The 11,995-nt window shown below is 57.1% G+C and overlaps 1 protein-coding gene across 7 annotated transcripts in view; it reads right to left on the reverse strand.

Moving 5' to 3' along the window:
* Window positions 1–11,995, reverse strand: part of ARHGEF10L (Rho guanine nucleotide exchange factor 10 like) — a 150,777-nt gene that overhangs the window by 66,591 nt on the left and 72,191 nt on the right. For 6 of the 7 annotated variants that reach the window (XR_012511433.1, XR_012511432.1, XM_010957461.3 and 3 more), the window contains exons 7-8: window positions 9,793–9,962; window positions 2,340–2,448 (exon numbers count right to left, since the gene is read on the reverse strand). Coding sequence is in view for 5 of the 7 variants with exons in the window: in XM_010957461.3 (XP_010955763.1) it covers window positions 2,340–2,448; window positions 9,793–9,962 (279 nt within the window). In the remaining 2 variants the exon portion in view is untranslated. Of the gene's footprint in view, window positions 1–731; window positions 919–2,339; window positions 2,449–9,792; window positions 9,963–11,995 lie in introns of those variants that run through there. The other variant, XM_010957463.3, reaches the window with a different exon arrangement.

Here is an 11,995-nt window from a genome sequence, read left to right on the forward strand (position 1 = left end):
TGACACACGCTGCTGAGACCCCAGGAGCTGGGAACCCCCCTAGACCAAGGTCCTGGGATGAGCAGCTCCTGGGGCCGCAGAGGGTTAGAGCCCACTCGCAGCCTTCACTGCCCCACTGTGCTGGAAGGGTCCACCCAGAAACGAAAGGGAGGGAAGGACGCAGCTCTAAGCAGTGTGTGGCAAGGGCTCGGCTCTCAGAATCCTCTCTGCTGGAGGTCTCTGTCTCTGCTCAGATCCGCCCATTTCTGGCCTGGCAAAGGCCAGGCCGCCCATGTCCCCATCACTAGGCTAAAACTAAAAATAGTTTTCTTCTGGATGCCGAAAAGGGGGAAGAAAGTAAGCCCTGAGAAGAACAGGCTGTGTTTTCATCTTTCAAAAAAAAAAATGCAAAGAGACCCAACAGGGAAAAAGTTCAGCTGGTGCCCAATAGGAGAACGTGGACATGACAGAGGCAGATCTGAGGACAGATCGAGACAGACAGAGGCTCGGGCGGAGAGAAAGAGGGGAGGCCCGGCAGAGTGCAGCGACCTGGCCGGGCAGGAATCCAGCCCCACGAGCGAGGCATGGGCACAAGGAGACGGGACTCTGCTGCTCACAGCTCTGAAACCCGGGGGCAGCCACCGCAGCCGTGGGCAGCAGGAAGTGGGTGCTGTGGGGAAGCTGGCAAGAAAGAAGAAGTGGCAGCGACTCCAGGGGGCCGAGGGAGTAGGGACACGCAGACGGGCCCTTACCTGAGCAGGAGACAGAAGAGGAGGAGGAGGAGGGACAGCGGATGACAGCGTGGGGGTGGGGGTGGTGGAGGCCCTCCTGCCTGGCCCACATGGTACCCCGGGCATCACTCCGCACCCACCCCAGCCGCCGGCCCCGCGGCTTCCTCTTCCCCCATGAGCCACTGGGTAACATTCTTGGCTGGTGATTCGAGCCCTGCCACGGCTATTAATAACGCCTCTGGTGGGAGGGTCACTTTAGGAAAGGCTCTGGACTAGCAGGCAGGGTGGGGAGGGCCTGCGGAGAGCCTGCTGGCCGCCTGGCCAGCCTGGGGGTGGGGAGAGTGACCAGGAACAGTTCCCAGCCAGCCTGACCACGCTGTCCTTTCTCCAGGCCACTCCAAGTTTGGAATGGCTCCTCGGCCCATTCCCCCCTGCATCGGGGGCCAGGGTTCCCCTAAAGGTTTAGCACTGAATCAAGCACACACTGTGGTGGGTTTAAACCCATTTCACAGAGGAACCTGCTACTCCAAGAGGGGAAGAACCAGGCGAGGTTATACAGCCAGGAGGTCATGGGACCAGGAGTGGAACTAGGTTGGCGAGACGCCGTCCCAGCACCAAACACCTCCTCTTAGTGGCTGCCACACAGGGGTCAGGAGCTGTGCAGGGCTCTTTCCATGCGCTACCGCAGTCATTTTCACCAAGGGCCCATGGGACAGATATTAGATTAGCCCCACTGCACAGATGAGGAAACTGAGGCACAGAGAGGGTAAAATACATAGCTTTTCAAGAGGGTGCAGGGTCTCAAAGATCCCCATGGCTTGAATGCCTGTGCTAACTTGGCCCTCATCTCTCACTCCTGCCCTCACTCCACCCGGAAGAAATCTCTTCCAGCCCCTCCTGCCTGTGTGTCCCCAGGCAAGTCATTGAACCACTCTGTGCCTGTTCCCTCATCTCCAAATGGGAACAAGACAGTCCTCTGCACCTGTTTGATGTTTATAAGGATTAAATGAGAAACTATAAAGCTCTTAGGAGAGTAGCTGGCACACAACAGATCCTCTATAAATGTTGACTATCAGGAAAATCATTTCTTGAACATCTCATACCTTCCCACCTCCGGGCCGTTGCACATGCTGGCTCCTCCTCCCAGAGCATCCATTCCCTGCCACGTTCCTGCTGCCTGAGGAACCTGGGTCTCCTTCTTCTGCTCTCAGCACCTCCCTGATCTTTCATTCCCACACCCCAGACTCACTTCCCCCAGGCTCCTGCCACGGCACCCCACTGTGCGGCTTGTCCATCTGCATTGTCATTTCCTCTTTCCATGCCTGCTCCCCCCACCATACCAGGCGCTCCTGGAGGAAATGCTGCCTACTTCATCTTGGTGTCCCTGCACCCAGCATGGGGCACAGCACTTAGTAGGTATTCAATAAATGTTGGCTGGTGGAGAGATGGGTGAATGGATAAACAAAGGAATGAACCAGCACATTCAAAGATGAAGCCAGGTGAGCCAGACAGTGTGGAAGGCAGAAGACTAAGTCGGCCATGACAAAGACCACGGAAGGGAGAGGCCCATGTGTCCCAGAAGAGACACCAGCACTGACCCTGCCCCCAGCCCAGCCCTCAGCGACTCACCAAGGACATCCTTCCTGTGCAGAAAGGACACTTTGCGCATGACAGCAATCCTCGTCTTCTCCAGCCCGTCCTTGGTCCCGCTCTTGGCAGCCTTCATGAGCTGGGTCATCTGAGCAAAGGCAGAGGAGTTCATCAGAGAAGCAGAGGGAGGCCCTGGGATACCTGCCATCAAGGGCCACCAGCCCCATGTAGGCCTCCTGGCCAGAGCTGCAGACATGGGGATCCCGGAGCCCACTCTCTCCAAGGGAGGTGGCAGCAGAGGCCAAGAAAGACAGCAGGGCAGCACCACCCCAAGACCTCCTGGGAAGGGGTGAGAAGGGCCTCAAACCCCGGGGGGATCTCCCTGGGGGACCCTCTTTCCCGGCAAGGGGAGTTCCTGATTTTTTCCCTTTGGGACAAACTACTGGGTGGGTGTCAAATTAAGGACACGCTGCAACACCAGGGAAAGGGCTTGAGGCCTAGAGTCCGAGGCCTGGGTTCAAATCCCAGCCCCACCACCACCACTCCCCAGCAGCACGACTCTGGGCAAGACAACCTCCCTGAGCCTTGGTTTCCTCACTGAGCCCCGCCAGGTCTGCAAGGACGGAACAGACAGGGGCTGGGAAAGCATTATGGAATGCTGGACAATAAAATGCGCTGGACAAATGCCCGAGCTTAACGTCAAGGGTTAAGAGGAGGTGAGCACCCCAACCAATCTGCAGAACCCTTGCCCCTCAAATAGCTAGATTTCTCACTGAGCCACTGCCCAGGAAGGCGTGGGGAGGCAGAAGCCGCCACAGAGCAGGGGGCAGCTTCCCCTGGGCGGGGAGGACCTGGGGCCCCAGCACAGCAGGCGAAGCAGAACTCAGGGCACAGGCGGAGCCTGGTCCAGGGAGGGGCAGCGGGCACCCTGGGCCTGCAAACAGAGCTGCTGTCCCCTAACTCTCTGCTTTGTCCCTTCAGCCCCCAGCCCGGCCCTGGCAGCCTCCCTGACACACAGCCAGTGCTAGAAGTTTCCAGGAGGATGGAAACACTCCCTATCTGCACTGTCCAGTACGTGCCGCCAGCCACGCGTAACCACTAAGCACTCAAAAGCCAGCTGGGGCGACCGATGACCCAAAGTTCTGGTTATATTTAATTTCAACTAATTTAAATTTGAAGAGCCACATGGCTATCATAATGGACAGCACAGTTGTAGGAAAACCCTCTCCTCTGGAAGCTCTCTGCTGAAGGTGGGGAGCGTGCCTCTAGGGGTCCCTGGTCTCTGCACTCCCTATCACCTTCCTCCAAACACCCCTGGGTCCCCCGTGTAAGGGCCCCAGCAGTTCTCAAGGTCTGGGCAAGGGAGGTTGGCTGAACACCCAGTGGGCGCTGACGCTGGGGGACAGGGTGGTAGCTTTTCAGGAACAAAGTCGACTTTCTGGAAACAGCCAACAGCCAGCGGGGGCGGGAAAGGGAAGTCTCCGGCCCTTCCCTGCATCTAAATGGTACAATTCTAGAGCCATGATTCTTGGACTTGGACTTTCCGAGTGGGGAGGGTGGGGTGTCATAACCACCTGTGAATCAAATGAGAGGGACCAGAGAAACTGCCAGAGATGCTCTGGGAGGGCCACAGCCCCGAGACTGGACACCTCTGTCCTGAAGCCCAGTTCCTGTCCTGGTAGAAAGGTGTTGGGGGTGCTGTTCTAGGAACCCCTAAAGTGGCCTTTGGGGGAACCATCAGAAGTTCTTGTCCTGGCATTTTCCTGGGTGAAAAAGAGCAACAGATGAACACCCTGGAAGGGGTCCCTGAGTCAACCTGCCATCTCCACCATCTTCATGGCACAGAGCGGGGGCCGACTCCCAGGCCAGAGGCAGGGCAAACCCTCCACGTGTTCCCTGCTCCTCTCTGGGCCTCAGCTTCCCCAACCCCCAGTCACAGGCCTCTCAGAGGATGTGTGTATAAGGGCCTCCGCCTCCTCCAGAGAGGCCTCCGGTGCTGATGAAATGGGCGGGGCCACAGGACGGAGGGTGCACAGGCTCGGCTTGAGCCCCAGCTCTGCCGCTGACCCCTGGTGTGACCATCAGCCAGCTACTTCACTTGCCGGCCTCCCTAAGGCTAAATGACAGCCGCAGACAGCTGCCTGCGGGGGCCCTGGGGAGAAAACAGTCAGGCCCACTGTCCACTGAGCTCTTAGACTGTGCTGAGCGCAGCACTAAGCACCTTACAGGGCTGAGCTCACAGCCACCCCGGGATTGGGGCTGGTACTGTTCATGCCCCCATTTCACAGGCAAGGAAACCGAAGCTCAGAGAGGTCAAGACGCCTGCCCAGGATCACACAGCGAGGAAGTGGTGGGACTGGGATTCAAATCCAGGCCTGCAGGCCTCCAAAGCCCACATGTTGGTGCCGGTTAACAGAAGCTCATGCTGTCTGTCGTTGTGATGCACAAATCTGAGTCCCACTGAGGAAAAGGCACGGTGGTTTCTCCTACTGGCACCTTACCCTGGTCTCTCTGAACAGCTCAGAGCGGGAGGAAGTCCAATGTTACGAACACCCACATTTTTTCCAAGGGTAACCCAAACCCACCCGCCAGAGTTAGCAAATTTACAGATTCCTGGGCCTTGGCCCAGACCAGCAGAATCAGCCTCTCTGGGGGTAGAGCTCAGGAATCTGCATTTTTCAAAGCATCAGGTGATTCTGAGGGCCCTGAAGTTTGAAAGCCCACCCAGAAATTCTTATGGATGGTTAATGTGTCACTTAAGGGGGGCAGGGAAGAGAGGTGAGGATGTGGACAGGAGCAAGCCGGCTTGCAACATCAGTCTGTGCAACAGATACAAGACGTGGCCAGGTTCCAGGTCTCGGGGCAGCCCTGGGACTCAGCCCCACCCTCTGCGGCCCCAGAAGCAGCAGGAAAGGCCCCCCGGAGCCCCCAGACTTGGGAGGGACAGACAGACAATACCTTACAATCGTACTTGTGCTTCAGCTCCTGCATGTCTCTCCCCCCAACTCTTAAAGCCAAGATGTCTCTCTTAGTCCTGGCGTATCTCTCCTTTAGCCTAGTCAGGTCTGGAGAAAGCTGGAGCCCCCAAGCAGCCAGGCAGAAGGAGAGCAGGTGAGAGGAGCAGGCGGGGCAGGCAGGAGACAAAACACGGACAACAGAGGAAAAAGGAGACTCAGGTGAGGTGGCAGATGGGGCAGGGGAGCCTTGGGACCTGGGGATGGCTGGGCTGCTGCCTGGAATCAGTAGCGTCCAACCTCAACATGCCAGGCAGCTGGGGGCTGGGTCGCTGTAGCTGCGGGGGAGGCGGTGGGGGCGGGGACAGCCCAGGCCCCCTCCCAGGGAAGGGGGACAGTGCTTGGAGGACAAGAACTGTGTCTCAATCATCTCCCCATCCCGAGGGCTCAGCATGGGGCTCGTGACATAGGAGGTTCTTGGCAAGTTTGTGAGATGGATGGATGGCAGGTGGATGGATGGGTGGAATGAGTGGGCAAGGTAATAAATGCACAAGTGGGCAAATGCACAAACGGGTGAGTGGAGAGACGGGTGGTCGGACAGATGGACAGACAACAGACAGACAGATGGGTAGACGGACAGGTTCATGGATGGAGGGGTGGATGGGTGAGCAAATGGATAAATTTACTTGGATGACTGTATAGCTGGGCAAATGGGCAGAGGGATGAACAGACAGTGAGATGAATGAACAAAATCACGGATGGATTAGTGGCTGGACTGAAGCAGGGCTATGTCAGTACATATTGAACAAGCGGTTCTCCAGGGAAAAGGGTCCTGCTGTGGAGTATTTCCATGGTGCGAATACGCCCCCAACACCAGCCAATTTCACCAATCACTGAGGGTGAAGTTGGAAAGAGATGTGCACCACTGGTTCTTGGGTCCTTGTGAGCGAGGACGAGTCAGCTGGAGCACACCACTGGAGGAAGGATGGATGAAGAGAGGGAGGAACAGATGGAAGGAGGGAGGGCTGGGCGGGCATCTGGAGGGACGGGTAGGTGGCTGATTGGCTGACATACTATCTGGGAAGACAAATGGACAGTCGGACGGGACAGTTGGCAGAACAGACAGACATTCAAACGCATCAACTGTATGTGCGATCGTGCTATTTGGTAAAATACACAGAAGACCAGGACGGGGACTACTTGCAGGAAAGCAGACGAGCAGAGGGCAAAGCGTGAGCTCTGGAGGCAGGTGGGCCTGCGTTCAAATCACCACTCCCTGCTTACCAGCCACAAAAGTCTCTTTGCCTGAATTACAGCTTCCTCACTGCTAACGGGGCCATAATTACAGCTTCACAGTGTCACTGAGAAGATTAAATGGTCAGAGCAGGTAAGGCCCAGAGCTTCGCTGAGTGTTCCAAACAATAAAAGCTATCACTACACCATCTTTTAAGCGATGAGTGCTCGGTATTTGTTGAGTGAATGGACAGTTGGTTGGATGGATGGATGGATGGACGGATGGATGGATGGACAGATGGATGGACAAGGTATTTTCTTTCAAATTATATGAGATGCTGAGTTGCGGCTCTACCACTTACGGGCTGTGCGGCCCTCACCACATTATTTAACCTCTCTGAGCTTCTGTCACTGAGGCTCTCTGATCAACAAAAGGAGACTCTTAGAGCAAATCATACCAAGCACTCCAGGGTATTGGGGGAAAATAAATGAAACTGCTCTGTAAGCTGTAGCACACTGGGCAAGTGTTCACGGTTGTTATGCAAAGCAGCAGGTCAGGGAGCTGTTACTCAGACTCTCAAAAAAGCTGGAATTCTGTTTCATCTGTAATAAGACTGACACGACAAACTCATAAAGGCCCTGGGCTCTGCCTCTCTCAGGGTCAGAAGAACTGGGATCACAGGTCAACCATGGAATTGACCAGATCAGTGCAAACAAGCTGAGGTCATAGCTGGCCTTGCTGCCCAGGCCTCTGGCCAGCCGGGTCCGGTGACCTTAACTACGAAGAGATCACAATCGGATGGAAACGCTCGATGTAGCCCATCCCACAGCTGGGAAAAAACCTCCCACTGACTGTGGGCAGCAGCCAGCAGGCCCTTGTTAACCAGGACCAGGCTCCTGCTTACATCTGTCCCTCTACAGACACCTCAGTCCCTCTCTTTGGCAAAAATTTGCCCGTTGAGGGGTGGCCTGGCCAGACACCTGCAGGAGGGGCCCCACTGGTTCTCCTGCAGCTGCGCAGGGTGCCAGGCCCGCGGTCAGACGCTCAGCACGGGACACAGCACTTCCCCAGATCTCTGCTGCCCAGTGTCCCCGCAGACAACACAGCCCAGCAGTGGAGGCCCCGGCAACACGCAGCTGCTGCAGCATGAGGTGTGGGAGCAGATGCACCCTAAGCAGCTCAGGAGGGCAGGGCCCCGCAGGCAGGGCTGGGAGGGGTTTTCTGGGCCAAGGTGGGTGCCAGAGGAAAGGCCCTTCTACATTCCCTTCTCCCTGGGAGCCTGCTACTCGGGGAGCAGGTGGGCCTTGGCCCATGGCTGGAGAAAAAGCCCTCATGGTTAGAAATTCCAAGGACTCTGCCACATCGTTTATCTGCTGAGAGTCCCAAGCCCCCAGCTTGAGGATGTGAGGGATGTTAAGTCCACAGGCAGCCCCCAGAGACCCCACCCTGGGGGCTGGGCCAAGGTGAAGGCCAGCCTAGCATTTCTCAGAGTGTCCTGGGGACAGAGCGCTGTTAAAAAGCAGATTGCCAGGCCCCACCCAAACCCTGAACCTGGGAGTGAGGCCCTGGCATCTGTGATTTCCACCAACTACCCACGTGATCCTAACGCCCATGCAAGTCTAAGGACCACCACTGGAGAGCCCAATTCAGCATCCCCTGCATCCTGCCCAGAGAGGTAACAACGGTTCCCTCCCGGTCCCCAGCAAGAGGGCAGGGGCCGGGAAAGTGGTCATGGGGGATCAGGAGGGACAGCTAGAGACTGAGAACAAGGGGGACCCAGGCCTGGAGTCCCACCTGCTCGCACTCTCCAGAGTCTGGCTGAGATGCACAAGTCCTACCCTCCTATCAAGAGGCTACAGGGTACAGAGGGCGTGGGGGCTTCATAACCAGAGTCCCCTCTCTCCCCAAACTAGACCGCGTCTCCCCCTCCAAGGACAGAAGCAGGAATGAGTCTGTTCCCGGACTTTCACCTGGGCCCTTCCTCCAACTGGAGACACCTTTCCCATCTTCTCTGGGTCCTGCACCCCAACTCCCAGCCCACCTTTCTCGGAAGCCTTCCGTGATTAGACCCATCAAATCCCACCTGGGTCAGGCAGGCGGCCATCGGCACACAGGCTCAGGTTTACAGAAAGGCATCTTTTCCCACAGTTTTGACAAATTGTTCCATCTTCGGTATCTTCCTGGACTGTAAAGGTTCCCTGAGCCAGAACTGGGTCTTCCTGTTCCCAGGTACCCCAGCCCACACCCTAAGATACAGCCTGGACACACCGTAGGTGTCACAGATGCTTAGTTTTTTTGCCAGACATCCAGGTTGTTTTCCGTGGCCCCATCCATGGGGGCCCACCCCAAGGAGGCCTGCTCAGCCCCTGGGCTTCCCAAGGACGTGGGGAGCCCACCTTTATCTGGGGAAAGTCTGTCTGAAGACTCTAAGCTGTGGGTGCTGCTCTTGCCTGCACCCCACTCCCAGAGGGAATCCCCAGACTCGGAAAGGGGCAAGAGGCCCTTGTAATCCCAGCCCGGGCCTGGGGCCCCTGCCTGCTCCCTGCCTCACCTTCAGGCAGGACTCGCTGACAGGTTGAGCCCGTTTGCCTGTCTGTGTCTTTTAAGAGGAACCTGAGAGGGACCCAGTCACCTCTGGTCCCAAATCTAAGCATGGATACACTCTGCCTTCTGGGCTTCTCCAGAACAAATGGGATGAGGAAGGCTGACACAGAAAAGGGGGAACAAGACAATCCATCCTCCTCTCGGCTTCCGTGGCTCCCTCCACAAAATCAGCAGAATGAGCCCTGTTCCAGGCAGAAACACCAGAAGCAACTACTGCATGGATGGCACTTGGAAAGGCTTTGGAAAGAAGTCTACCGGGCAGCTCTGTCTTAGCCTGCTTGCTCAGCTCCCCAGGGCAGAGGGCTGTGTGGGTCTAGGACTGGTCTAAGAAGCATCCTGCAGGGCAAGGAGATAAAGTTGATTTGATCCCAGTGTCAACTCTAATGGTTGGTCGGGCTGCCCACACACTGTGCTGAGGAGGATTCCGAAGCCAGATCTGAGCCCGTGAGCATCGTCATCAGCTGCCGGGTCGGCCGCAGGCAGGCACTAACCACGCCCATCCCAGGTTGAGGGCTCTCCACGGCCAATCAGCGACACAGGTGGGTCATTTCCTGTCTCCAGACTACTTGGGCCACTTCTCTCTCTCTCACCGCACATTCGTGGGAGTCACTGACGTTTGGATACGCGTCTCAGGCCTGGCCCTCACCACCCCACTTGCGGGTGCCCTGGCTGGGGTAAGAGACGCCCCCGGCCCCCTCACCTTGGGCTGGAAGGACACTCGGTGCTTGGTGGGCTCCGCCTCCGGCTTGGCCTCCTCCCCCGAGTCCTCGCTGTAGCTCTCAAACTCGCTGGAGCTCCAGCCTAGGTCCTCGGCCTCCCGGGGCGCCCCGTCCCGGTGCACATCCTCATAGAGCAGGTTCTTCTCCGCCCCTGCCGGCCAAAAGACAGGGCAGGTGAGTGCAGGTCCTGAGGCCAAGTCTGCCAGACCCAGCTTCTGAACCCAGGCAGGCGGGGGTGAGGGGTGGGCGTGAAGTAGTGAATGAGGTCCTGGCCCTGGGCCTCCGGCTCCACTTCCTCCCATAAGAAGGAGGCAAGGACAACACGACATCCACCCCAGAGGGTGAGGAGGACATGGAAAATGCAGAAAAGCCCAAGAAATGGGCCAGGCACACAGGAAGCTCAGTAACTTCCTCCCACTATTGGCATCCCCCTTCTAGGATCTGAGTGCTCACTCTGAGCCTCTTCAGCATTTTTTCGTGGAAAAAAGAAGATCTACAACCAAATCCTGACTCAAGCCCTCAGGTCTGGCCTCAGCATCCTTGGGGGTAAAATGGAGCCCTCAGTGAGTTAGCTCCCTCACCCCAAATCTGAGTTCCCGTGAGGGTCCAGGATGGTCCAGTAGGGGGCGTGCCTGGCCCAGTGATCAGGCGCGTTCCCTGATTTTCCGCAGCCCCACAGGAAATGCCTTGGACTGAAAACAGAGAGTCCACTGGCCTGGAGGAACAAATGCCACCAGGGCCAGGCACTCTTGGGGTCCCAGTCAAGTCGGCTTTGAGACGCTGCCTTCAGACTGAGGTAGAAAAGCCACTCTCCCGGGGCCAGAACACAGGGGTCCCAGCCCAGCCCCAGCTCCACTGCCTCACCTTCACCCCCTGGGCTTCACTTCCTGGGCTGTGAAAATGCTTTTTGTCAACACACAAGAAATGTAGTACTGGGAAGGGTTAAGAAAAAAATCTGCTCAGAAACCTCTCTGCACAATGGGGATGGTGATACGCTGAAAGGTGGAGTAAATAAAATATACACACAGAAAGCTCTCAGCACAGAGCCTGACACGTGGTCAGGCTCTCAGCAAAGGGCAGCGGATCGTTACTCGTGGGGGCACTGGGTGGGCTCGGGTGTCACTGCGCTGATGACCCAAAGCCCCCACCTTCCCCCCCACCGGAAAGCTGGGGGGTAAGGGAGGTCTGGAGAGATTGTCGGCCAAAGAGCAAAACAGACCCACTGGGGCTTAGCTGGAGACTCAGGGCCCAGGATCAGGAGGGAGCACGGGGTTATTTTTAAGCAAAAAATAATAGTGACTAATATCTCCAGGGATGAGAGCAGCTGGTGACCAGGCTGTGACCTTTTTACAATGCTGCACTGATTGTCCTATCACTGCAGCGAAGGCCCAGTGACCTGGGAGCCAAGGGGCAGAGCCCCATTCTTGGGGCTGCCCCCGAGGAAGACTCGCGCGGCATCTCAATTGCCTACCTCCCCTTCCGTCAAGGGCCACCGGCCCCCCACCCACTTTCATCTACAGGCCACGTCTCACTAGATTCTCCCAGCAGCCCTGTGGGGTCAGCAGGGTGCAGGTTATCACCCCTCCCATAAGACAGATGAGGAAAGGGGCCCAGAGCAGACACACGGCTTGCCCACAGCCAGGCAGTGAGTGGGGAGGGGGCTCCATCCATTCACCACACTGCCTCCTGAGCCTGCGCCAACTCCTCAGCCTTCAGGGGCCTCACAACAGTCTGGTCCCGACCCCCTGCCTCCTGGGGCCTTGGGCTTCACTAGTGCTCAAGATCTTGGCCCCCTTTCTAAAGCACTTGCCACCACCCGCTCACTGCCCCACATCCATTACCCCACAGCATCCTCACAACAGCCCACAGAGGAAGCTGTTATTGCCCCATTTTACAGATACATCGACTAGAGCCAGAGAGATTAAGCCAAAGTTCTCTGGTGCCACCCTCCCCAAAGTCCTGTGAGGTCAGGATATTCTGACTTCATATGAAGAAGCCAAGGCCCAAAGTACAGAGCCCTGAGCCCCCAGGATTCTAACCCAGGGCTGTGAGTGCCCACTGGCCCGCAGGGCCTGCACCTCACTGACAACCTCCCCACAGAGCATCCACTGAGCCCATGGGCCACGCAGGTCAGTGCCGGGCCCTGGCAGGTGTAATGCTAACAACAACAGTGTTCCTCGTGTG

This window comes from Camelus bactrianus, chromosome 13, assembly GCF_048773025.1.
Source record: "Camelus bactrianus isolate YW-2024 breed Bactrian camel chromosome 13, ASM4877302v1, whole genome shotgun sequence".
Classification (NCBI taxonomy): domain Eukaryota; kingdom Metazoa; phylum Chordata; class Mammalia; order Artiodactyla; family Camelidae; genus Camelus; species Camelus bactrianus.